Genomic DNA, 26,607 nt, shown 5'->3' with positions numbered 1-26,607 from the left:
TGGAGCTCTCTTCCCCTTTAAGGCGCGCAGCAGGGGCGGGGTCCTGACGTCCCCTTTAAGGCGCGATCCGCGTACGCCGGCAGAAAAGCGGCTTAAAGGCGACTCGTGGCGCGATGGCGGCGGCCCCACGCGCGTGCAGGGGACACGGGCGGCCGCTCCCGGTACTGCTGCTGCTGCTGCTGCTGGCGCTGGCGCTGCCGCCTTTGGGGGGCCCGCCCGGCGCCGCCGCCTACTTCCCCGAGGAGCGCTGGAGCCCTGAGTCGCCGCTGCAGGCGCCGCGAGTGCTGATCGCGCTGCTGGCGCGCAACGCGGCCCACGCGCTGCCTGCCACGCTGGGCGCGCTCGAGCGGCTGCGGCATCCGCGGGAGCGCACGGCGCTGTGGTGAGCGCGGCGCCCACCGGCTCCGCATCAGGCCTGCTGTCCCCGTCCCGGCGGGTCCACGCCGCGCCTTGCTCTCTGTCTTCGCACTGGGGAGGGCGGACCAGACCCACGCGTGCTCTCTGCTTGCTGTCTCCTTCGGGCGGGCGGGCCAGAACCGCGCCGCGCGCCCTGCTTGCTGTCCCGCATCAGAGCGGACCAGAGCTGCGTGTGCCTTCCTGCCTGCTTTTCTCCGCCGCGTTAGCACCGGCGGAACCGCGCTGAGCCCGCTGGCCCCTTGAGGGTGGGGCGAGCCACTGCTCTGCCGCCTACTGGCTTCCCTGCCCCCACTCCCATTAGGACATATCCGGGATCACCCGTGCCGCGCAGCCCGAGACTAACCCCTTAACCCACTTGGGAGCACTCACAGCTTGAAAGATGGGAAGCCTGAGAACCACCCCCTGCATTGGGGCGTTGCCGTGGCCCACATTGCACTTCTACTAACTGAACGTCTTTTCGCTCCTGCTGCCGTTTTGATCCCTGAGCCCAGCCTCAATCAGACTTCCTGCCTCCTGAGTACTGGAGTGGGTGGGTGGGGTGCCCGGCGGCTGGCGGAGGGTAGGGGGGGAGCAGATCCTTCCTGGAAGCGGAATGGGGCAGGGCCAGGAACAAATCTGGCTGGTGACTCATTGCTTCCTACCTCAGTTTTCTCTTCTGAAAAGTGGGGATACTAAGATAACTCTGAGTTGTTTTTGAAGATGAACCAGTTAATGAGTGTGAAGCCCTTGTGCTGGGCATCAGTGACCCGAGTTGTGAATATTATAATAATAATTTTGTTCGATTTTGTTGTTATTACTGTCATCAGTGTTATTGTTGTCGTCAACTAAAGAACAATTCATTTCGGAGAATAGTTATCCGCTGATGGCTTCCAAATATTCCTTTTCCCTCCAGTCCAGATAATCCAAGCACTAGTTGGTGCTTAAGAAATGTTTCTTGAATGAGTGACAGCAACCCCACTACTCACAGGAGAGAGTTGAAGAAGGCAGGACCGGACTGTGTGATATAAATGTATTTTTACTAAATTGTTCATATTTAGTAGCGAATATGGTTGTAAGATCCTAGATGCCCTAGAATACTGGCATCATGTCTACTGTGTTTTTCCAAAATGATCTTGTAAAATAGTCCCCTCTGCAACTCAGGGAAGTGGGCCCAGTCCTCACCCCCTGTGTTACAGATGAGGAAACGGCGTGGTGGGGGGCGTGTCATGCCCAGGGCTGTGTCGCTGGTGTGAGGCCCAGCTGGTGTGTGGCAGCCCTTGGGGCCTTCCTGCTGCCTGTCCTGCCTCCGTCTCCCTCGCTTCACTCCCTGTCCTGCTCTGCCTACAGGGTGGCCACAGACCACAATGCAGACAACACTTCGGCAGTGCTTCGGGAGTGGCTGGTGGCTGTGAAGGGATTGTACCACTCTGTGGAGTGGCGGCCATCGGAGGAGCCCAGGTAAGCGCCAGGCCTTGCCCTGATCCCTCCTCCAGTTGGACCTGGCTGTGTCCCTGCTCACACACCCTCTATGGCTCCCGTTGTCCCGAGACAGACATGCCCGCCCCCTGCCTCCAGCCCCTGACGCTCCAGTCCAGCTCTGCAGTCTTTAGCACTGGCTCTGGCTACCTACCCACCTCGCCTTCAGCTTCCCCAGTGGGCCATAATCCTCCGGTTGGACTTTTACCCCCTCTATTTATTCCACCTGGAATTCCTTCATTCCCTGGGCTTTGTGGTGGACGCCTGCTGCTTTATTCCTTATCTCTCTTAGCTCAGCTGTTTACCTTCCCCATGAGCCCTTGGCTGACGTGGACTTAGTTCTTTTCGTTCTTTTAGGCTTTAGTTCTGTACCCACCCACTGCCCAAACCAGATTAGGAGTCTAGGAGGACAGGCTCCCAGGTTTCTTCGACTCCCCCTCCCTCAGAGATGGGGGCGTGTCCCTACAAGGCAGTAGAGACCCCTTTGCCCCTCACCCCTCTCCCAGCATTCTTCCCCTCTGGGTCTTTGCACACATCGTGTCCCCTACTTGGGACACACCATACCTCCGTCCTCCTCTATTTTGTCCTTGCTTCTTCCCAGCCTTCAGATCTAGCTTACACATCCCCTCCTCCGGGAGGCCCTCTCTGACTACCCGAGTTCAGCCAGCTCAAGGCCTCTCTGGGCTCCGACAGTGCCCTGTGCTTCTCCCATCACAGCTGCCTCTCCGCAGGTCCTACCCAGATGAGGAGGGCCCCAAACACTGGTCTGACTCACGCTACGAGCATGTCATGAAGTTGCGCCAGGCGGCTCTGAAATCAGCCCGGGATATGTGGGCTGATTACATCCTGGTGAGTTTCTCGGCCGCCCAACCCAGGGGTCCCCGGTGGAAGGTCTGGCGTTTCCAAGGGAAGGTGGAGCCGTGGAATTCAGAGACCAACCTTAACCCCATTTTAAAGAGGGGGAAACTGAGACTCTAAGAGGGGAAGTGAGTTATCAGAGGTGACACAGCTGGTTAGTGGAGGAGCTGGGTCTTGATCCTAGGCCACCTTGGTTCTTAATCATCAGAAGTGAGTGGGTTTTTATGTCCCCCGTGGTTGGACACTTGTTCATCTCCCCTTTTATCACCATCACCAGTGATCTGATATCTCTGCCCAGTCACAGTGATGACCTCTGGGTGACTCCGAGAAGCAGGAGGATGGGGTGGGGCCTGGGGGATGTTGGCGACACTGAGCTGCTGACCCCTGACTTTCACTTCCCCCTCCTGGGCCCCTGGCAGGAAGGGGCTGGTTGAGGTTTGAGTGCAATATTGGGATACATACCCACAGATCACGAGTCTTCTGTGAGCTCCTTCAGCCTGGCCCCTTGACCAGGCGTGGTCCCCTCACTTGGTGTGATGGGCAGGGGGCACTGACCACTGAGCTTAACTCTCTCTAGAGGTTAAATGTAATAATGTCGGACTAACAGTGCCTATGGTGGTTTCCCATCTATGCACCAGACCCCAAGATCTTTTCCTTGTCTTAAAAAAATTGTTTTTGGCTGCGCTGTGTGCAGGCTACTCTCTAATTGCGGTGCGTGAGCTCCTCATTGCCGTGGTTTCTCTCGTTGTGGAGCACGGCCTCTGGAACCCGTGGGCTTCAGTAGTTGTGGTACATTGGCTGAGTGGCTCTGTGGCATGTGGGATTGTCCTGGACCAGGGACTGCACCTGTGTCCCCTGCATTGGCAGGCAGATTCTTAGCCCCTGGGCCACCAGGAAAGTGCTGGTCTCTATCTTCTTTATTTATTTTTGGCTGCGCTGGGTCTTAGTTGCTGCATGCAGGCTTTCTCTAGTTGTGGCGAGTAGGAGCTACTTTTCGTTGAGGTGCACGGGCTTCTCATGGCGGTGGCGTCTCTTGTTGTGGGGCGCGGGCTCTAGGGCGCACAGGCTTAGGTAGGTGCCGTCCATGGGCTCTAGAGCTCGGGCTCAATAGCTGTGGTGCCCCGGCTTAGTTGCATGTGGGATCTTCCTGAATCAGGGATCTAACCTGTGTCTCCTACACTGGCCAGTGAATTCTTTACCGCTGAGCCACCAGGGAAGCTCTGGTCTGTACCTTCTTAATGTATCAATCAGCGTATGTCTATCAGCCACTCCCTGTGCCCTCCTCGTGCCAGGCCTGGTGGACACAGTGACGATAAGCACAAGCTGAGCCCCACCTTCCTAGCTTCCCAGGAAAGGTGAATGTGACCAGAAAGCAAACAAAACCGAACGAGGAAATATCAGAAGGCGGCCAGTGCCCTGAAAGACACTTGAGAGCGTGGTCAGCGTTCAGGGGCTCCTGTAACAAAGGGTCAACACCAAGGGGCTTACCATGATGCAAGTTTCTTGTCTCACACTTCTGGAGGCCCGCAGTCCAGTCTGAAACCTAGGGGAGGGGGCTTCCTTGCCGCTTCCAGCTTCTGGAGGCTTCAGGTGTTCCTTGGCTTGCGGGCAACATCCCTGCAGTCTGTGCTTTTGTGATCACGTGATCTCTTCTTATAAAGTCACCAGTCACTGGATTTAAGGCCCACTCTAATCTAGCATGGGGCTTCCCCCGTGGCTCAGCGGTGAAAAACCTGCCTGCCGTGCAGGAGCTCCAGAGAGACAAAGGTTCGATCACTGCATTGGGAAGATCCCCTGGAGGAGGGCATGGCAACCCACTCCAGGATTCTTGCCGGGAGAGTTCCATGGACAGAGGAGCCTGGCGGGCTACCATCCATAGGGTCGCAAAGAGTCAGACACGACTGAAGCGACTTGGCATGCATGCACTAATCTAGTATGGTCTTCCTGGTGGCTCAGATGGTCAAGAATCTGCCTGCAGTATGGGAGAGCCAGGTTCAATCCCTGGGTCGGGAAGATCCCCTAGAGAGGCAAATGGCAACCCACTCCAGTATTCTTGCCTGGAGACTCCCTGTGGACAGAGGAGCCTGGCCAGCTACAGTCCACGGGATCACAGAGTCGGACAGACTGGAGACTGACCCTTTCACTAATGTAGTATGAATCCCATCTCTTTTTTAAAGTGATTATTGTTTTATTTGTTTATTTTATATTCTTTTCCATTGTGGCTTATCACAGGATACTGCACATAGTTCCCTGTGCTATACAGTGGGACCTTTTTGTTCATCTGCTGCTGCTAAGTCACTTCAGTCGTGTCCGACTCTGTGCGACCCGACACGGCAGCCCATCAGGCTCCACCGTCCCTGGGATTCATCTACTCTCTGTATAATAGTGGACATCTGCTAATCCTGTACCCCTAGCCCCTCCCACCCCCACCCCTCCCGCTGGGCAGCCGCAAGTCTGCTCTCAAAGCCTGTGAATCTGTTTCTGTTTTATGGAACAGGTTCATCGGTACGGTATTTTAGCTTCTGCATGTAAGTGATATCATACGGTGTCTGCCTTTCTCTTTCTGGCTTACCTTGCTCAGTATGATCCTCTCTAGCTGCATCCGTGTTGCTGCGCATGGCATGGTCCCATCATGTATATGCATGTCTTCTGTATCCACTCGTCTGCTGATGGACATGCGGGCTGTTTGCGTGTCCTGGCTGTTGTGAACAGTGCTGTTGTGAACAGGGAGGTGCATGTGTCTTTTTGAATTAGAGTTTCGTCTGGATATATGCCCGGATCTGGGATTGCTGGATCATACGGTCATTCTATTTTTAGTTTTCTGAGCCGTCTCCATAGTTTTCCATAGTGGCTGCACCGACTTACATTCCCACCAACAGCGTAAGAGGGATGAACTCCATCTTAATTACATCTGCAGAGACCCAGCTTCCAAATAAGGTCACAGTCACAGGTACCGGGGGTTGGGGACCTCCCTTAGGAGGGGGCCCTAGTAGAGACCTGAAGGAGCAGAGGAGCCAGCCTCAGTGGGAGCTGGGGGCCAATGTCTGAGGCAGAGCGAACAGAGCAGGAAGCAAGTCTGGGACATTCTGGGACTGGCTAGGAAGCCAATGTAGCCAGAGTGGAGCGATGGAGGGGGTGATGCTGAGGTGGTGGGTGGGGGCTGGACTGTACAGGCCAAGAGGGAGGGATGTGGCTTTTATTTTGAGGGTAATGGGGAGCCATGGAGGATGTGAGCAGGGGAGGGCTTGGTTCTGATTTCTGATTTTTAGAAGTTCCTGTGGCTGCCCTGGGGGCAGGGCCGATTGGGCAGGAATAGCGGCAGCAGGAGGCCAGGGTGGGCGCTGGTGTGGGGCTGTGGCTTCAGGATGTGCTCTGAGGCTGAGAGAACAGTCCCTGCTGGATGTTTGGGTGCCAGAAGGACCTCACATCCTGGCGTGAGCCTTGTGGGGAGGACAGAGCCACCTCCTGGGAGGAGGAAGGAGGTGACAGGCTCCTCCTGGGAGCCCTGTGACTTGGTGCCTTATCAGACCATTTTATAGATGGGAAAATGGAGGCTTAGAGAAGTGACAGCCTGCTGGGTGGTGTCTCAGAATCAGTGAGGGACAGAGGTGGGCTCAGACCTCCTGGCACCATCCAGCCCAGGGCCACCTTGTCTGCCTCCCTGGGTTTCGCTTTCATGGTTTGAGGTTGGCTGGTTTTCACTTTTTTCCCTCAGCAAACCTGGGTGGAACTCAGGAATCTGCTTCAGAACTCAAAGCAGCTTTTGACACACGGATGTATTTTTGTAACTGAGGGCTTTGGTAATCCATATTGGAATGTGAAATCATTTGTTGAGTGTTGTTTTTTTTTTAATAATTTTATGCGTTTATTTGGGGCTTCCCAGATGGTGCCGTGGTAAAGAATCTGCCTGTCAATGCAGGAGACTCAAGAGATCCAGGTTCCATCTCTGGGTTGGGAAGATCCCCTGGAGGAGGAAATGGCAACACACTCCAGTATTCTTGTCTGGAAAATTCCATGGACAGAGGAACCTAGAGAGCTTCTGTCCATGGGGTTGCAAAGTCAGACATGACTGAGTACCTGAGTACATGCATTTATTTGTTGATTTTTTACTGCCCTGGGTCTTCATTGCTGCACGTGGGCTTTCTCTAGTTGCGGCCAGCAGGAGCTACTCTTCTTTGCGGAGCATGGGCTTGAGGGTGGCAGGCTCCGTAGTTGTAGCACACAGGCCCAGTTACACCACGGCACGTGGACTCTTCCCAGACCAGGGATCTAACCCGCCACCCCCTGCACTGACGGGCAGATCCACATCTACTGTCCCACCAGGGAAGTCCCTAGTGTTTGAAAATTATTATTAAAAAGCCCTCTTTCTCTTTTTTATGGATACTGTGGGTGTTACGTGTAAGAAAATACACAAGAAACAGTAAGAATTAGTTTAAGAGGAAAAAAAAACATACCTTGTAATGTCACCTCCTAGAGAGACTGACTTTCTGACTGTGTTTTTTTACTTGAGGTACAAGTCACATAACATAAAATTAGCCCTTTTCAAGTGTACGGATCAGTGGCGTTTAGTACATTCATCATGCTTTGCAACCACAGCCTCTGTCTGGTTCCAAAACCAGCTTACATCACCCCCAGGGGAAACCCAGTGCCCATGAGCAGTCACCCCTGATTCTCCCAGTCCCTGGGGACCAGTGATCTGCTGAGTGTTTCTGTGTCTGGCCTGTCCAGGGCATTTCGTAAGCTATGCAGCTGACTTCCCTCAGCCTGGTGCTTTCAGAGCTCACCCGTGTTGCAGCCTGTATCCCTGCCTCATGCCTCGTCACGGCTGAGTCATGTTCTGTGCGTGAAAGGAACACATTCTGTTTTTCCTCCGCTGATGGACCCGTGGTTGTTGCCACTGTTTGGCTTCTGTGGATAATGCTGCTAAACATGGTGAACAAATGTCCCTTCAAGTCCACGTTTCCAGTTTCCCCATTCTGTATCTCTGAGTGAACTTGCTGTAACTCAATGTTCCACTTGCGGAGAAACCACCAGACTGGCCGTTTTCACTGTGTGTAATTCCAAGGTCGCAGATTCAAATGTCCAGAGTGGCTGGGCAGCCGCCTCCCACCTGCAGCTGCGCCTCGCCTTGTGGGAATGCCGTTCCCGTGTTGCTGGAGAAGGCTGGGGTTCTAGTGTTTGCTGTTTGCAGCAAATGATTCGAGCATTCTGAAAACCCTGCGTGGGTAACGGAAAGCATGTTCTGTGGACTAGATGCATTAAAAAAAACAATGAAAAACCAAGAATCCCACCTCTTGACAGCTCTCTGTAATATACTGTGATCTGTTTTCACATCCGGGTCAATAGAGAGATCCTTACGTGTGTTTTGTTGCTTGATTCTCACTTGTCTCGACTCTGTAGCCAGACAGTGGGACAGGGCCAGAGTTTCTGTAGCTGATTCTCCACGGCTAGATTCCTGAGTTGTTCCCAGCTCGTGTGATGAACAGCTCTGTCATGTGGCCTGACGGGGGGCACCAGCAGGCGCACACCCCACTGTGATGACCCTGTCTGTGGGTTGGTGAATTTCCTTCCAGGTTTCCACAAACAAGTGATCATCGTTTTACTCCAATGTTCAAAGTGTTAAAGGAAAAAAAGAACCTTACGTAAAGATCCTATTTTTACAAAATTTTTGGTTGGCATTTAACTCACACAGAAAAAAGTGTCTTTCTCCCGGCCCATCCCTGCAGAGGCGGCTCCTGCCCCAGCCGTCCTCCTCGTCAACCAGCGCTGCCCATCTTGAAAGTTCCCACAAATGGAGCCGTGTGGTACCCGCTGTCACTTCCGGGGTCGCGCCAGCACTGTGCATGGGGCCCGTTTGTATTGCTTTGTGCCGTGTGGCCCATCCCTTCTCTTGCCGTGTAGTGTATTTCATCATGTGATCGTAACTCTGCTGGTGACTTAGGTCAGAGCTGTCTGTTGAGAAGCACGGGGGCTTCCAAGGCTGCGTGTGCTACTCAGGGTACCCCAGGCCCCCGGGACCCTAGCCTCGGCCCCAGCTGTTCCAAGCCATGGCCCAGCCCAGGTGTCTCTGCTGGCCCACACTGATGTCAGCCCAGGTGACTCTTCTGGCCCACATTGATGTCAGCCCAGGTGTCTCTGCTGGCCCACACTGATGTCAGCCCAGGTGTCTCTGCTGGCCCACACTGATGTCAGCCCAGGTGACTCTTCTGGCCCACATTGATGTCAGCCCAGGTGTCTCTGCTGGCCCACACTGATGTCAGCCCAGGTGTCTCTGCCGGCCCACGCTGATGTCAGCCCAGGTGTCTCTGCCGGCCCACGCTGATGTCAGCCCAGGTGTCTCTGCCGGCCCACGCTGATGTCAGCCCAGGTGACTCTGATGGCCCACGCTGATGCCATATTGGGTGTTTTGCAGTTTGTAGACGCCGACAACCTGATCCTCAACCCTGACACACTGACCCTGCTCATCGCAGAGAACAAGACGGTGGTGGCCCCCATGTTGGATTCCCGAGCTGCGTATTCCAACTTCTGGTGTGGGATGACATCCCAGGTCAGGGGGCTGCTGGGGTAGGGCAGGGGCCTGGGGGTGGTGGGGGCTAGACAGAGCAAGTAGGGGCTGGGTTTGAAATCTAGCTTATTACCATGCTGCCTCTTCGTGACCATTTTATAAACACCATTGTGACAATCCTCAAATTAGGGGATGGTCTGCGATTGTTTCCACCTTGCCCGCTGCCCCCAGGCACCAGTACTCTGAGGCAGAAACACACATACAGAGAGGGGGAGTGACTTGCCTATGCAAACATAGCTATGACGGGGTAGTGCCAGGACAGGACTTCAGGCATGGCTTGATCTATGTGTTCAGCCAACATTCCTCTTCCTCCCTCCCTTGAGTGACTTCATTTTCAAACTCCTGGGGAATAATTCCAGCAGCATTCAGCTAGTTCACTATGATTGAACCTTGTCCCATCTCCTTCACCTGAACCAATTACTGAAGCCATTAAAATGCCAGGCTCTGATCGTCCCACCCCAGAGTTGAGGGTGGGGTTGTAGGGAAAGCCAGAGGGAGTGAGGGACAGGAGCTGGAGCAGGGCTGTGGCACTGGAAGCGGGCCAGGTGGCTAGAGCTAGGATGCTGACCTATCTTATCTCTTCCTATCTTTTTGTTTTGAATTGATATATAATTTGTAGAATATGAAGTTCACCATTTTAAAAGTGAATAATTCAGTGGTGTCTATATTTTAAAGTATTCATAGAAGTCTAAATTTATATGCTAACAATTCCAATTTGTAAAGGGTACAAGGAAGAGAGATAACAATTCCAGATTGTTCCAGAAGCTTTTAGAACTTCTAAAAGATTCCCCCTGACTTTTTTGAAGTCCCACTTCTGGTGTTTTAGTTATAAAATTAAAGAAGCTCAGGTATCTGGTCCCTTTTCAGGTTTTTAATTTCCCTTCCCAAATGCTGCCTTTCAGATCAGAAGTATTGATCTGGGTCTGTGAGTGACTATTTCCCTGTGTTCTCTGCCATTGCCCAGCAACTGAGGTTTGGGGGTTGGAGACTGCTTGGCCCTGCCCAGAGCTCTGCACTCAGGGGATGCCCACTACAGCCAGAAGCTGACACCTGGTCTTACCCTCCAGGTGTTCTGGGCCTCCCATTGTCCTGGTCTCCAGCCTCCCCTTTAGGGACCCCCACACAGAACTCTGCCTCCACTCCCCGCAGGGCTACTACAAGCGCACGCCTGCCTACATCCCCATCCGCAAGCGGGAACGCCGGGGCTGCTTTGCAGTCCCCATGGTGCACTCGACCTTCCTGATCGACCTGCGGAAGGCGGCATCCAGGAACTTGGCCTTCTATCCTCCGCACCCTGACTACACCTGGTCCTTTGATGACATCATTGTTTTTGCCTTCTCCTGCAAGCAGGCAGGTGAGCCCACGGGGGATCTGCCATCATGGGGTGTCTGGTTCTTTGGGACCAATTATCAGCCCACAGAAGTTTCACAGAACCAGCACTATAGAGTACAGCGATGACTTCAGGTGCAGCTGTATCCAGGTGTTCAGGTGATATCCTCAGGACCCATTCTCTCTCCAGCCCTAGCTCTGCTGGGTGACTTCACTCCCCAGGTCTTTAAGACCTCCTTATTGATATTTCCCTATATTCTTCCAGTTATCTATAGTTGAGCATAATTGCTCTCTAATTGTATACTTAGGGCAAAAAAAAAATTTTTTTTACGAGAAAGAGAACACTGAATGCTGACTTGTCACTTATTTTAAACATGGGTCAGCAACTCATGGCCCGTGGGCCAAATCCAGCCCACCACTTGTATTCATGTGGACACAGGCTAGAATGTCTTTTGGGTTCTAGGATCCAACTCCCATGTGTGTGTGTTGGAGATGGGTAATTTCCCACTCCAACCAGCAATTCTAGGACACCAGCAAGGTGTCTGATAATTCAGCTCAATTCTATTTGAATTTTGACTCTGTTTGCTTGGAGATAGCATCCGATTCCACAGGTTAAGGTCTCGGGCCCACAATACTGACCCCTCTCCTGCTTCAGATGCTGGTCACAAGTTCAAGTTGTCACCTGTGTCTACTACATACTCAGTTGCTCAGTTGTGTCTGACTGCGCAACCCTATGGACTGTAGCCCGCAAGGCTCCTCTGTCCATGGGATTCTCCAGGCAAGAATACTGGAGTGGGTTGCCATTTTCTCATCCAGGGGATCTTCCCAACCCCGGGATAGAACTCACATCTCCTGCGTGTCCTGCATACATTGCGGGTGGATTCTTTACCACTGAGCCACCAGGGAAGCCCCCATGCTTCTGACCAAATGGCTATAAATCAGAGGTTTCACAACTCCTTCCTTGGGTTCTGCTAATTTGCAAGAGCAGCTCACAGAATGCAGGAAACTCATTTACTCACTAGGTTACTATTTATTATAAAACTGTATATAATCCCAGAACAACCTGCAGGAAGAGATGCATGGGGCAAGGTGTGGCGAGGGGTGCAGAGCTTCCATGCCCTTTCTGGGCACATTCTGAAGGCAGACTTGAGTTATTGAGATAGAGCAGTTTGGCCCACAAACCTAAACATTTACTATCTGGCCCTTTAATGAAGGGCTTCCCTGGTAGCTCAGCAATAAAGAATCCATTTGCAATGCAGGAGCCTCAGGAGATGTAGGTTCAATCCCTGGGTTGGGAAGATCCCCTCGAAGAGGGCATGGCAACCACTCCGGTATTCTTGCCTGGAGAATCCCATGGACAGAGGAGCCTGATGGACTACAGTCCATGGGGTCACAAAGAGTGAGACGAAACTGAAGCGACTTAGCACCCACACACCTTGAATGAAAATCATTTTCGTTGGGATCATCACTTTAAAAATATATATATGTTTGTTGTAAAGTTTTAAACCATTCAAAAAAATGTTTTAGCTATTCAGAGGAGGACAAACACAGACAGAGGTAATGATATTCATGGTTTGTCCGACTGCATCTCATTTCTGTGCATAAATGTGAGTATTTGCTGTCCACCCACCGTTCTGTGGTTTGCTTTGTCATGGAAGCCTGCAGGGACTGTCAGTACCCATGCAAGGTGGAGTTTTTTTTTGTCTTCTCGCCTGGCACTGTGAACCCCTCTTCTGACTCCAGTTCCCAGATGGAGTGCTGGGGTGGTCTCTGCTGGTTGCTGGGAACAGCTGGACCCATTTATGCCCCAGCCCCACGCCGGGCAGTGAGGCTAATGCTGCTGCTCAGAGGCTGCCTCCGAGGCCTTACTGCTCTGTGTTCAATTCTCATGGTTGTTTGCTTGGCCCCAGAGGTCCAGATGTATGTCTGCAACAAGGAAGTGTATGGCTTTCTGCCGGTGCCACTGCGGTCACACAGCACCCTCCAGGACGAGGCCGAGAGCTTCATGCACGTGCAGCTGGAGGTCATGGGTGAGTCTGTTCGCACCACCCCAGGAGGGCCACGTTGTCTCCCTCTCCCCACCATCTCTCATCTATCCGTGAACACTGATTGAGTGTCTGTTGGGCATCAGTCTTTTTGCCAGGCACTGAGAATCCAGTGTGAACAGTTGTCCCCACTCTTATGGCTTGCAAGCAGCTATGCATGGCACGCTTGGGGAAATCAGGGTGAGCTTTCTGGTGGGGGTGGTATTAAGATGCAGGGTGAGTTACTGGAAGGGAGATTGCAGCCGGAGGGAGCAGCACGTGCAGGAGCTGGGCAGCTGGAAGGGCTGTGAGCTCAGAAAACAGGCAAGGTTGGTGGGGCAGAAGGGGTACAGAGCCAGCAGGCAGGGCCACGGTGGGGGCATCAGACATTGGACTTAGGAGTGGGTCTTGTCCCCAGGGGTAGGCAGGAGCCGTGGAGGGTGTGGGAGCACGGGAGGTAGGAGGTTTCACTGATGACCCTGCGTGCATGGCCGGGTCAGCCATTTCATCACCCATGCCCCTGCCAGCCCCCAGACCCACTGTTTGTTTAATGTTTATCTTATCGGACACTTTCTTTTATTTGAATACACTTTGAAAAGGAAACTTTAATATGTATTTTTACTGTGGTTACAAGCTGATGTCTTTCTAATGCATATACAAATAAATCCATAGGCTATTATGTTAGCACCTGTACCTCTGGTGAGGTGGGCTGAGTGCGCAGGGCTGAGTCACCATTGAGGCTGCTTGAGGAAGGGGCCTCTCCCCCAGCTGGGGAGTCTCTGAAGCAACCAGACAATGGAGCAACATCCTCTTCTGTGGGGGCCTGGCCCTGTGCTGAGCACCCACTTCCCTGTGAAGGCCTGTGAAGCAGCACAGCGATTCCTTCCACTGCACAGAGAGAGGATTGGAGGGCCAGGCCCCTTTCCCGGGGCTCAGTCCCCATCACCCCATCCATTTCTAGAAGGTTCTGTCTATGGCTCCCCCTTGTGGTTGAAGATGGAATGACACTCTGCTCTCTGGAGGGGGCTTTGGGGTCTTCCCTGGTGGTTCAGATTGTAAAGAATCTGCCTGCAATGCGGGAGACCGGGGTTCGATCCCTGGGTCAGGAAGATCCCCTGGAGAAAAGAATGGCTACCCACTCCAATATTCTTGCCTGGAGAATTCTATGAACAGAGGAGCCTGGCGGGCCACAGTCCACAGGGGTCACAAAGAGTCAGACACAACTGAGCGACTAACACTTAACACTTTGGGTCTTCTGAGATAACACCTGGAGGCTGCAAGGTCACCAGGGCGAAGACCCCCCCACCCCGCCCCCAACACCCAAGTGTCTGTCCCATGTGGTTGTCCAGGCCCAGCATGGCAACCCCACCATAGTCACAAGAGGTGGATCTCTGCTTATTGCCAACTCCTTTCTGTGACTGGGCCCTGAGAAGCTTCTCTGTGGCTACTATCAATGGTCCTAGTTTAAATTTTCACATATATTCTTGTTTCTGGTTAGGAAACCGTTCACTCCACTGTTATAAACTCACACACAACAGAGGCATGAATATTTTCCTGTTTGAGGGCTCGAGCAGATTACGCAGGACAGATAGAAGGAGGGGGTCTGGAAGTTTCAGATATTTGTGCAAATCCTTCTTCACAGTTCTTGTGAAAACCATCTTTTCTCTCTACCTGTGTGTGGGTACCTGGTCCCAGGCTATGCATGTGATTTTACATGTGTTCAAAGATCTTTCTTACAATAAAATTTCAAGCTTACAGAAAACCTCAGAGAGATGCCCTCTGTTTATGGGGAATCCAGCAACTTGCTTCCTTCCCTGCCTGCTCATGGGGTGTCTTTCCCAGTTGGCCCCATACACTTGGCTCAGTATAAGGGCTGTTCTCTGAGTTTTAGCACACAGAGCAGTAACGGGTCATGGGTGTGCAGTGTGATGATTGTTTTATATCCCTTTATATCCAGATGCAGACCAAGCCCTGACCCTCCCCAGTGTCCCCACTGAATCCTCCAGCTGACTGGCTTTCCCATTTTGTGCTTCACATCAGTGGAATCACACCGTGTGCTGCTCAAGCGTGGTGTCGTCCACGCAGCGTCCCTGTCTGCTGCCACTGGCTGCTGAGTGTGGCTGTGACTCATTCCCTTGCCTTGCTGTCTCATACTCCATGTAGATGTTCAGCTACAGATTTATGTACTCTTGGCTGTGCCATATGTCACTTCACCCATCTTCTCTGGGGCATGTAGGGCATTTCTTGTTTGCCAGCATTGCAGAGAGTTCTAGACATGCTTCTGTGGGTGCAAAGTTAGGAGATACCTACAAGATTGCTCTCACTTCTTACATCAGGAGTCCCCAAGAACATGTTCAGGTTGGATAATCCACTAGAAGTACTCAGAGCTGAAGCTATTAAACTCACAATTTATTACAGCAAAAAGACACAAATTGCCATCTTGGCAAAGGGAAAAGGCGTGTGGGGCAGCGTCCAGGAGCATTCCAAGCACAGGGACTCCTGGGGTCCATTCTCTGTGGAGTCGCGTGGACAGTGCTTGCTTCTCCCAGCACCAGCGCGTGACAACACGCATGGTGTACTTCCAGCCAGGCTGCTCCCCAAGCCTCTGCGTCCAGGGCTTATGCTGGGGCTCTTACAGATACAGCTGACTGCCACGTGGCTGACCCCCATCTCCAGTCACTGTAGAGACTGAGCCAAGACCCCCACCCTAAATTACACTGTTGGCATAGATACCCACTATAGCCCAAGGCCTGAAATAAAGATATTTCCAAGGTCTTCAACTACCCAGGAGCAGAGAGCAAAGGCCAGACTGTTCTGTGGTCAAGTTTAATCCTTCACCCTATAATAGGTCTAGCAATGTTACAATTTTTTTTTTTCTTTGACTGCGTCTGGTGTTAGTTGCAGCCTGTGGGATCTTCCACGGTAGCTCACGGGCTTTGTAGTTGCCCGTGTGCCAGCTTAGTTGCCCCGAGCATGTGGGATCTTAGTTTCCCGACTAGGGATTGAACCTGCATCCCCTGCACAGGAAGGCGGATTCTTAGCTACTGGATGACAGGGGAAGTCCCTAGGGGTGTTGCATTTTTCTGTCACTGTGACATAGCTGCATTGCCTTGTTCTTTCTGGACTTTAATATGTTCCATTTCCCCAGAACTGATAAGACAGGATAAAGAGATACCTCCACTTCCCACAGGCAGATCCTTCCCACACGTATACCCCAAGGAGGCAGGCGGAGACTGAGAAAGAGAGGGAACGTGCTTTGCAGCCGGATTCTCAGATCCCAAAGCCTTGCCCTTTTGGGTCCCAAGGTCCCCTGAGGATGGCAGCAGGTGGCAGGGAGCTGTGATGGGTCCCGAATAGGAAGAAGCCCCAGGGTGCAGTGTCCCTAGAGGAGGAGGCCCAGGCTGCGAGGTGGGAGGCTCCGGGTGGACTCTGGGCCTCACCCAGGTCTCTCCCAGACAGAGGGGCCTGTGTCTGCCCTGCTAGCTCACACGGGGCCTTTGTTCCTGGGGAGGTGGATGCTACACTCACTGGCATGCTGGGCTTTTCTGGGCCTCAGCAGGCTCACAGTCCCCTGTGGATCTATTCCTTCTATGGGAAACCATCAGGGATGGGCCAAGACAGGGCCCTGGGGATGTGGTTTGAGCACTGCCCACAGCAGCTAAAAGGGGAGCGATCATGACCACCCTGAGCTTCTTAGCATCCCTGGGCTTGGAGATGTGTCACTCCAGTCACACGGCACCAGCTCCCTGTGCATCTTCACCCCGTGTGCCCTCCGTGGAGGTCTCTGTGTCCAGATTTCCCATTTTTATAAGGACCCCAATCATACTGATCACAGCCACGTGTATATGTTAGTGGCTCAGTCGTGTCTGACACTTTGTGACCCCATGGACTGCAGCTCTGTCCATGGGATTCTCCAGGCAAGAATACTGGAGTCAGTAGCCATTCCCTTCCCCGGGGGATCTTCCTGACCGAAGGATCAAACCTGGGTCTCCTGCACTGCAGGCAGATTCTTTACCGCCTGGGCTACCAGGAACGCCCATATTGATTAGAGCCCACCACCCTAATGACCTCATTAAAGATCCTATATGTAGATAAGGTCACCTTCTGAGGTACTGGGGATCAAGATGCCAGCATATCTTTGGAGGGCGGACACAATTTAACCCAAAATAACATGTGATTTCATGGGATCGTCTCATGATAGAAACCTCTGAGAGGTTTTTTAGTCCACTTTCAAGATTGAGGGAAGGAGGAGAAGGGGGCGACAGAGGATGAGATGGTTGGATGGCATCCCCAACTCTAGGCATGAGTTTGAGCAAACTCTGGGAGATGGTGAAGGACCGGGAAGCCTGGTGTGCTGCAGTTCATGGGGTCGCAAAGAGTCGGACATGACTGAGCGACTGAACAACAGCACAGATGAGGAATGTAATTCCTTTGCTTGTTTTATGAGTTTGTGCCGAGCTCCTTGTTGGGTGCCAGGGAGCCAACGCGGGTGGGTGGACCTGGTGTCCCTCTGGTGGAGCTCATGGGAGATAATCAGAGAATTGGGACTTAGAGCAGAATGAGGCTTTGCGGAATGAGGCTTTGATGGAAGGCCGGGTGCTGTGGGGGCCTCCAGAGAGGTACCTGACTCAGCCTGGGGAGGTCAGGAGACTCCTGTTGGTGCATCGCCCCCTACCCCAAGAAGACATCTTAGCTGATAACTCAGGGAAAGGAAACAAGGGAGGAACAGGGTTTCAGCAGAGGCACAGCATGTGCAAAGGTCCAGAGGCAGGAAGAGGGGATGGGTAAGTCTGGAGCAGTGCCAACAGCCAGAGTGGGTAAGAGGCAGAGGAGAGAGACTGGCACTGCTTCTGTGGGCGGGGCTGGGTCAGGCAGGGTCTCTAGCATCAGGCTGAGGAGCCCGGGGTGACACGGAACCATGCAGAGGTTGGGGAGGGGCCATCAGGAGCGAGGCTGGAGCCCTCCGTCTCCATGACCGCCTGGTGACCCCTCGGCTTTGCTGCCCCGCAGTGAAGCACCCACCCTCGGAGCCCTCGCGGTTCATTTCAGTGCCCACCAAGACGCCAGACAAGATGGGCTTTGACGAGGTAGGCCGGGCCTTCCCTCGGGGTGGGGGCCGGGGGCCAGCCCGGAGGGTACAACAGAGGCTGTGGGCCGCAGGTCTTCATGATCAACCTGAAGCGGCGGCAGGACCGGCGGGAACGCATGCTGCGGGCCCTGGAAGAGCAGGAGATAGCGTGCCGGCTGGTGGAGGCTGTGGACGGCAAGTGAGTTGAGCCCTGTCTGGAGAGGGGTGGCGCCACGGGTGGGTGTAGACCACCCTGATGGCCGCGGAGGCGGCGTGGGTCTGACGCTGGCTGGGTACGCATGGGTATAGGCCACACCCAGGCAGGCCACATCCGGTCCGGGATGGGGTGGGGGAGGGTGGGGGAGGGTGGGGGAGGGAGGCTCACTGGTGGGATTGTGGATAGATACAGTCTTCCTCTGCCCCCCACCCCTCCACACTTGCAGAGCCATGAACACCAGCCAGGTGGAGGCTCTGGGCATCCAGATGCTGCCGGGCTACCGGGACCCCTACCATGGGCGGCCCCTCACCAAGGGCGAACTGGGCTGCTTCCTCAGCCACTATAACATCTGGAAGGAGGTACGTCTGGCAGGGGGTCAGGACCCTCCTTAGCCCTTGTTTTTATTTAAAAACATCTTATGTATTATGATTTTTATGTATCTGGCTGCATCTAGTCCTAATTGCAGCACTCAGAATCTTCCCTTCACGTGGGGGCTTTTCCTTGCAGCTGGGGGATTCTCCAGTTGCGGCACTCGGAGTCTCTAGTTGTGGCTCGCAGGCTTAGTTGTCTCACGGCATGCTGTATCTTAGTTCCCCGACCAGGGATCAAACCCGTGTCCCCCTGCTTTGCAAGGCAGATTCTTAACCACTGGACCACCAGGGAAGTCCCCTCTTTGGGCTTCTTAACAGCTCAGGGAGGGAATCCCCTGCACCCCAGGCAGGCTTCCAAAACCACTGAAGGACACTCAGCCTCTCTTCTTGGGTGAATGTGGCCCCTGAACCCCAGGTGGGGCAGCTGCCATCCTCCCACTGTGCAGATGTGAGTCCTGAGTCTGAGGAGGGGTGAGCCTGACTCTAGAAACGGTGGGGTCTGAGGCCCTGGACCTCCAAGTGAAGCCTCTTCATACCCAGCCACTGTCAAGTATCTAGAGTCTGTGCACCGTGCTCAGAGCTTACTAATTGGAGCACCAGCCATGGTGATGTTAACTAATGTACACCCCACACATTGGTATCCCATTAGCCACAGAGGCTCATCAGACACCCTGGGAGGGAAAGGTTATGATGGGCGAGGATGCCAGATGGGGCTTCGAACCTGGAGCCATCCAACTTGAGGTCAGATTTGGTATTTGAGGCAGTGCATTCTCGCCCAGGTTGCTCTCTTTTTCTGACATTGATCATGGAAGGTACGGGGCAAAGGCTGCGGTGTCCAGGCAGCTATGGAGCCAGAGGGGATCCAGGTTCAAGTCCAGCCCTGCCTCTGAGCGGGGTGAGCTCTGTGAGCAAGGAAGGCATTTCCCAATCTCAGCCTCGTTTTCCCAGATGAAGAAGACAGAGTCTTCTTCAGTCATGAAGCTTATCAAGTTCATTAGTTCACGGAAGATTTGTCAAGTACTGACTGCGTGCCCAGCCTGGTGCTGGTCCAGGGGACACGACAGCCCCCAAGACACACCCAGCTCCCCACAGGGGATTCACAGCCCTGGGAGCTGGGGAGACTGATGCTAAACCACAGAGAAATGACTAACGTTGAAATGAGTGAGAGGCACCTACAGGAGAGGTCCAGGGTTATGAATCGTCCTCAACTAGCTGCTTTGGGTGATAGTCACGAAGGATCTCTTTAGTTGACATTGGAACTGAGGCCAGCAGGGTGAGAGGGATCCTGCCTGCTGCTGCATGGGAGAAGGGTGCTCTGTATCAAAGGCACAGGGCAGGCCCAGGCCCAGGCCCTGGGGTGGGAAGGGGCAGCCAGGCTGAGGCTGTGGAATCTGCTTCCAAGTTGTAAGGAGAAGGTTTTGGCCAAGAGGTAGATCTGAACTTCTGGTGGTGTGTGTGTGTGTGTTTTGCTTTTTTCCTGGTGCCCCAGACCTCTTAAGCAGAACTGGCTTTGGGGTCAGGCCTGGGCTTGATTTGTCCAGGATCTCAGTGGGCCTCCTCCCTCAGGTTGTGGACCGCGGGCTGCAGAAATCACTCGTGTTTGAGGATGACCTACGCTTCGAGATCTTCTTCAAGAGGCGACTGATGAACCTTATGGAGGATGTGGAGCGGGAGGGTCTGGACTGGGACCTCATGTGAGTCGGGCCTGCGTGGTGGCCTGGAGACTAGCTCTGAGGGCCTTTGCAGGTTAATAGGTTGGGTCTTGTGGGAGGTTGGCAGGAGGACTCATACTTGACCTGGAAGTCGGGGGTCTTGGAAGCCTGCCAGCTGTTTCTCAGGGCTTGGAGACTTGACTGGGGCCTTCCTCTTACTTAGCCAGTGTGGCTAAGATTTAACCTGGAACCCTGTGGGTGTGGCTAAAGGACTTGGGGGTGTGGCCTGGGTGGGTGTGGTCAAGGCTTGGGAGCAGGGCGGAGCCTTTGGTGCCGAGTGTGGGGTGTGGCCAAGGGAGCCTGGGTCTTAGACCAGTACTAGGTGGAGGGTGGCCAACGTATTTCCAGAACAGTCTCATGTAGGTGGGTTGGTTCATCCCACCCTGCTTCCCCCCGCTGCTGTGCAGAGCCCTGATCCAGGTTCTGAGCCTCAGACTCACCAGAGTGTCATTAAAATGAGTAGTAATGGGTCCCCTTCACTCCTGACCGCTTCACCTGAACCCACCACCTTGCTCACCCGTCCCACTGCCCCCTGAACCCAGAGAAACTTCCTTCCCAGTCCTACTCTCCTCCTTGTGGGCCCTAGACCTCTGTGGGCCTGTTCTCACCCAGTCCAGTCACACCAGCTTCTTCAGTGCTCCCCAGCTCCCCCTACCCCAGGGTCTGACAGCGGCTCAGTGGCTCCCTGCGTTAGCACTCTTGGGCAGGTAGACAGGCGGAGGGTGACAGAGCCCCCATTCTGCACCCCAGCTACGTGGGCCGGAAGCGGATGCAGGTGGAGCACCCTGAGAAGGCTGTGCCCCGCGTGAGGAACCTGGTGGAGGCCGACTACTCGTACTGGACCCTGGCCTACGTGATCTCCCTGCAAGGCGCCCGCAAGCTGCTGGCTGCCCGGCCGCTCTCCAAAATGCTGCCGGTGGACGAGTTCTTGCCAGTCATGTTCGACAAGCACCCAGTGTGAGAGGGGGCAGCAGTGGGCAAGGGGAGCTGGGGTCTTGCTGTGCAGCTGGCCTGGGTAGGGGGCGTGAGGCTCGCGGGCCCCAGGAGGGGGCTTCTCTACCGCTTCCTTCATGAGTCCCCTTCGCCACGCATTTCTGTCTCCATCTGCCTCACCCCCACCCCGCTCCTCCCCTGCAGGTCTGAATACAAGGCCCACTTCTCCCCTCGGGACCTACGCGCCTTCTCCGTGGAGCCCCTGCTCATCTACCCCACGCATTACACAGGGGACGACGGGTACGTGAGCGACACAGAGACCTCAGTCGTGTGGAACAACGAGCACGTCAAGACCGACTGGGACCGCGCCAAGTCCCAGAAGATGCGGGAACAGCAGGCCCTGAGCCGCGAGGCCAAGAACTCCGACGTGCTCCAGTCCCCGCTGGACAGTGCCGCCCGGGATGAGCTCTGAGAGCTCTGAGGGGCGGTGGCCGTGGAGCCAAAGCAGCGGTCGCTGGCCTGGCCCCCACACGCCCACTGGGGACGGTGGGGCCCCTGTGGCCCCTGGCAGGCCCCGGAGGGCTCCCCGCACAGGGCAGCGTCCAGCCGGCTCTTGCTCAGCAATCACGTGCACGCAGGCAGCATTAATGGAGTGCCTACTGTATGCCAGGCGGACTGGGTGGGAACTGTTCATCTCTGGGTGCACCCAACACTTGGATTGGTCACAGGGTGCCAGGTTCCCTTGCTCTGGCAGTGAATGAGGTTTGATTACTCCCTCCATCAGTGATGGAGTCAGTCATCAAGCGTTATCGATCCCCCGTCAAGAATCACGCCCTAGTGATACACATTCACTGTTTCAATTCATGCGAGTATTTATTGAGTGCCTACTGTATGCAAGGCACCATCCCAGGCTCTGGGACAAGTGAGGCAGACTTCCACTTATTTGAACACATACTGAACACCGACTTTGTGCCCGGTACTTGTGACACAAAAGCTCTTACTGACTCGGTGCATTTATGGAGTGCCTGCTGTGTGCCGGGAGCTGAGCGTGGTGCTAGGGCTGAAGATAATCAAGGTGCTTTTCACTCTAATTGGTTTCTTCTCCACACATCCAGAGAGCATCTCCTGCAGTAGTGATGCAGAAAGCAGGATGACAACTGTTCAGTCACCATTTGATACCCCCACAGAGATAGATGAGTCCTTCCATTTCTTCATGCAGCAAGCACTTATTGAGTGCCTGCTGTGTGCCTGACCTCGCGGGCTCCCGGTGGGGCTGAGTTTGACTCCTCTGGTGCACCACCCCCGTCACCTGGAATGTGTGTATATAACATCCCCCCCGCCACTGCCCAGGAGCAGGGGTGACTCTTCCCTCAAGAGGGAGAGCCACGTGTTTCCGTGACCCCATGTCCTCTTGCAACGCTCCCCTAGACCCAGCCCCCCTGGAGGGGGTGAGGACGCCCCTGTCCTCGGTTGCTTGGCCGCCCTGCCCTGCATCTCAGGTGTGGTCTACCTGCTTGATGGCATTCTTTTGTCCAAGCCTCTGGTGGGATCATGTGTTTGGGGCCTCGGACGGGCTCCGCTGCACTGGGGCGCTCTCCATGGCCTGGGCAGGACGTCCCCCAGCATAGCCTGGAGGACTCACCGTGCCTTCAAGCCTGAGACGAATGTCAGAACCGGCCAGCAGTGCCTTGTCCTCTGAGGGGTAACTAACTGCTGTCCCGGTCAGGTCCTGGATAACTTGCTTATTTTTTTATTAAATGTTCCTGGTTGGGTTTTCACATACATCTGTGTTCCCTTCTTGGCCCGATGGTCTGCTCATCGCCTACACACCACCCACACTCGCCACCCCCTGCTTCAGACCAAGATGTGGGAGGAGACCAGGTGCTGGCGGGGAGCCAGTGAGGCGGGTGAGGGCGGAATGAGAGCCGGTATCCCAGGGCGCCCCGTGAAACACCCAGAATAGCGCAGGGACGACAGATGGCCAGCCGCACTCTGGCCTATAGGGGCAGCTGCAGGACTGTCTCAGATGACAGAGTGAGGAGAGCGCTGTCATAGTTTGGAGTCTCCAAAAAAGAGACCCTGAGATGAGGACCTGAGTTATCCAAGAGATGACCCCCAGGTAGCCCCCAGGGTGACGTAAAGAAGAGCGGGAAGGAGTCCTGCAGGGGTCGCCAGTGAGCCATTCAGTTCAGTCGCTCAGTTGTGTCCGACTCTGACAGTGAGCCATTAATTTAACTACCAGTAACTGGGGACCTTAGATGAGGCTGAACAATATATAGCATCGACCTTAGAGTGGTCCCGGCCTCCAGATGAGGGAGGTGGGGCATTTATCAACCCTCAACAACATGTACATTTTCTGGGTCGAATACTTAAAAGTTTTCAAGATTCTTAAGCCCTTAGGGCTTGCAGGCATATACCAGAGGCTTTTACAAAATAACAGATGGTGTGTGATTCTAGTGAAGAAATGAGAATTTACAGCTAAGCAAACTGAAAAAAGCAAAATTAAATCACACCTCCTCAGAGACAACAACTTAACTTTCTGGTGACAAACCTTTTCAGTCTTACCATGTGCATGGTGCAAATATATACATGTTTTGAAAAAAGAAGTTTCATATTACATAAACTCTGTTACAACCTGCTTGTATTTTCTCCCGCACAACACATTTTTATTTCAGAAACACAGGATCAAATTGTACCCAGGTTTTTGTTTTTTTTTTTTCTCTCCTGTCAAGGTTCTTTTTAAGTTTAACAGCATATTGTGGACATTCTAATCAGCTCAGGCACCTACCAGCTCTTTTTGGATTGTTACATATAATAAAAAATACCATAATCAGGATGGACCGCCATTTACTTAATCATCCTGACTGAAGAACATTACAGTCCGGCAGTGAACAGCATTGTACAACACATCCTTCCTACTGGATTTTTTATTTCAGTTGGGTAAGTTGATACAGATGAGATTGCTGGGTTAACAGAAATGAACGCTTGATGATTCAGTAGAGACTATCTTATTTACTCTTGTTAAAGCCTAACTATTCATCGTTTGTCTACCAGGGTGTCCAGTCCCCTCTCATCAAACACTGGAATCATTTCTCATGTGTTACTGTTGCAAGTGATGTTTCCATATCTTATTTTTAACTCTTAGGGGTTAAATTAAGATTTTAAAATTTGGTGGGTCACTATTGGATTGGATTGTGTCTCTCCAGGACATTTGGTGATGTCTGGAGACATTTCTGGTTGTCATGACTGGGGGTGGGTGCCATTGGCATCTGGTGGACAGAAATTAAACACCGTGCAGTGCATGGAGAAGGTCCATAACAAAGAATGATTTGGCCCCAAAAGTCCACAGTCACACCCAATTCCATTCAGCCTCTTGAAGACATGAGCCTCTAGAAGAGACTTCTTCCTGGCGTGAGTAAAATTTCCTTTGCTATGAAATGTCTCTGATTCAAATGTAGATTCTTAGGCTCTGTTTCCAAACTGAAGGGGTCAGAATCTTGGAGGTGATGCCTAAGAACCAGAATTTTATTTAGAGGGCAGCAGAGGATGAGATGGTTAGATAGCATTAGTGACTATGAATTTGGAGAAACTCTGGGAGATAGTGAAAGACAGGGAAGCCTGGCATGCTACATCCATGGGTTGCAAAGAGTCAGACATGACTTAGCCACTGAACAACAACAGTCCAATTGTCTATGGGGCTTTCCAGGTGGCACAGCAGTAAAGAACCCACCTGCCAATGCAGGAGACGCAAGAGACTCAGGTTTGATCCTGGGTTGGGAAGATCCTGCTAGAGAAGGGACTAGCAACCCGCTCCAGTATTCTTGCTTGGGAAATCCCATGAACAGAGGAGCCTGGTGGGCTATAGTCCGTGGGGTCGCAAACAGTTGAACAAAACTGGGTGACTGAGCACATACGTAGGCATCTTGTTATCTAACTTGGATCTCTCCTTTGCTCTCTGAAACTGGGAGAACGGCATCCTTCTAGAACATTCCAACAGAACTGGCTTACCAGGGGGAACTGAGGCTCCCCACACTCACAGAAGGGGCAGTTGGGAGATTCTAGAAACCTCCAACTTGGGGCACCTCCATCAGAACTGCCTTTCTTTTATTGTTGTTTTTGGTTTTGTTTTGAGTTTTGGTCATGCCATGTAGCATACAAGATCCTTAGTTCCCCGACCAGGGATCAAACCTGTGCCTCTGCTATGGAACCATGGAGTCTTAAGCCCTGGACTGGCAGGGACGTCCCACAGCTGCTTTTCAATGCCTTCCAAATTGGTCACTGAACAAGGGAATTTGAATTCCAAAATATCAGATGTTTCCATGCCCCACTGCCGACAGTGTGAAGTGAAAGCAAAACCAAGACATCTCCGATTGCTTCTGCCTTCCAACCCTCCGCCCCCGCCCGAGGGCTCCTCTGGCCTGTGGACCTGAGCGCAGACACTGATGCAGGGACTTCTCGCAGTGTGGCTACAGCTCTGCAGCCTCTGCCCAGAAAGGAGTTGGGTGGGGGCGGGTGCTGATGCCAACCCAGCACTCCCTCTCATTTAGTGACTGTCCATTGTGATGGTGGGAAGAATGACTGTGTAATTGCAGACTGCATAATCATAGAAACCATGCTATGTAATTGCAGGATTAGGAACTGAATAATTATAATGCAGTATAACAAATTACAGAATGAAATGTAATCCTACGTAGATCCGGAATCACATAGTCATGTTACACCCTCCAGGAACTAAGTGTGCATTTTGCTGACTTTCTCTGAGAGAGCCTGCTGTGGTGGCAGGTGTCATGACGAAGAGGTGTGGGTAAATGGGGAGAGGGTGGGATTATGTAGTTTAAGGGGGAGCAGAGGGTTCAGGTGAGAGTGGAGGGTGGGGTGAGTATAAGGAAGGGAGGTGATACAGTTTAGCCTAAGGTTGGGAGAAGTGAGGAGAACCAGAGGGAAGTTGAAGAAAAATGGATTAAGTCATGTAGCATCCTGGTGGGCCAGTAGCTAAGACTCTGAGGTCCCAATCCGGGGGCCTGTGTTCCCATCCCTGGTCAGGGAACTAGATCCCACATGCTGCAACTGAGAGTTCGAATGCCACAACAAAAGAGCCCACGTGTCTCAGCTAAGACCCAACTCAGCCAAATAAATAAAAAATAAATATTTTTTAAAAAATGGATTAAGTCAGGGGTTGGCAAACTATGGCCTGAGGGCCAAATCTGGCCAACCATGTTTCATCGTTGTTTTTTTTTAAAAACTGGGACTTCCCTGGTTGTCCAGTGGTTAAGAATCTGCCTTGCAGTACAGGGTACTCAGGTTTGATCCCTGGTCAGGGAACTAAGATCCCACATGCCCTGGGGATGCTACTGAACCTTTGAGCCACAGCAAGTGGCGCCAGAGGTAAAGAATCTGCCTGCCAATGCAGGAGACACGAGATATGGGCTTGATCCCTGGGTTGGGAAGATTCCCCTGGAGGAGGAAATAGCACCCCATCCAGTATTCTTGACTGGAAAATCCCCATGGGCAAAGGAGCCTGGTGGGGTACAGTCCATGGGGTCACAAAGAATCGGACATGACTGAGCACGCATGCACAGCCAAAAATAAATAAATAAATATTAAAAAATAAAAATAAAATTTTTATTGAGATGAAACGCAGGTAACAGAAAATCAGTC

General features: G+C 53.0%; 1 protein-coding gene across 1 annotated transcript; it reads left to right on the top strand.

Moving 5' to 3' along the window:
• Window positions 1-19: 19 nt before the first annotated feature.
• COLGALT1 (collagen beta(1-O)galactosyltransferase 1) lies at window positions 20-22,731 on the top strand. Its single transcript, XM_061421630.1, has 12 exons — window positions 20-382; window positions 1,744-1,854; window positions 2,604-2,721; window positions 9,143-9,277; window positions 10,445-10,649; window positions 12,535-12,654; window positions 17,659-17,735; window positions 17,809-17,915; window positions 18,160-18,292; window positions 19,871-19,998; window positions 20,767-20,973; window positions 21,154-22,731. The coding sequence occupies exons 1-12, from the start codon at window positions 114-116 to the stop codon at window positions 21,419-21,421; spliced, it is 1,878 nt and encodes a 625-aa protein (XP_061277614.1). The 5' UTR covers window positions 20-113; the 3' UTR covers window positions 21,422-22,731.
• Window positions 22,732-26,607: the final 3,876 nt, after the last annotated feature.

Source organism: Bos javanicus, chromosome 7, assembly GCF_032452875.1.
Source record: "Bos javanicus breed banteng chromosome 7, ARS-OSU_banteng_1.0, whole genome shotgun sequence".
Classification (NCBI taxonomy): domain Eukaryota; kingdom Metazoa; phylum Chordata; class Mammalia; order Artiodactyla; family Bovidae; genus Bos; species Bos javanicus.
This window is presented reverse-complemented; position numbering and strand designations above follow the sequence as displayed.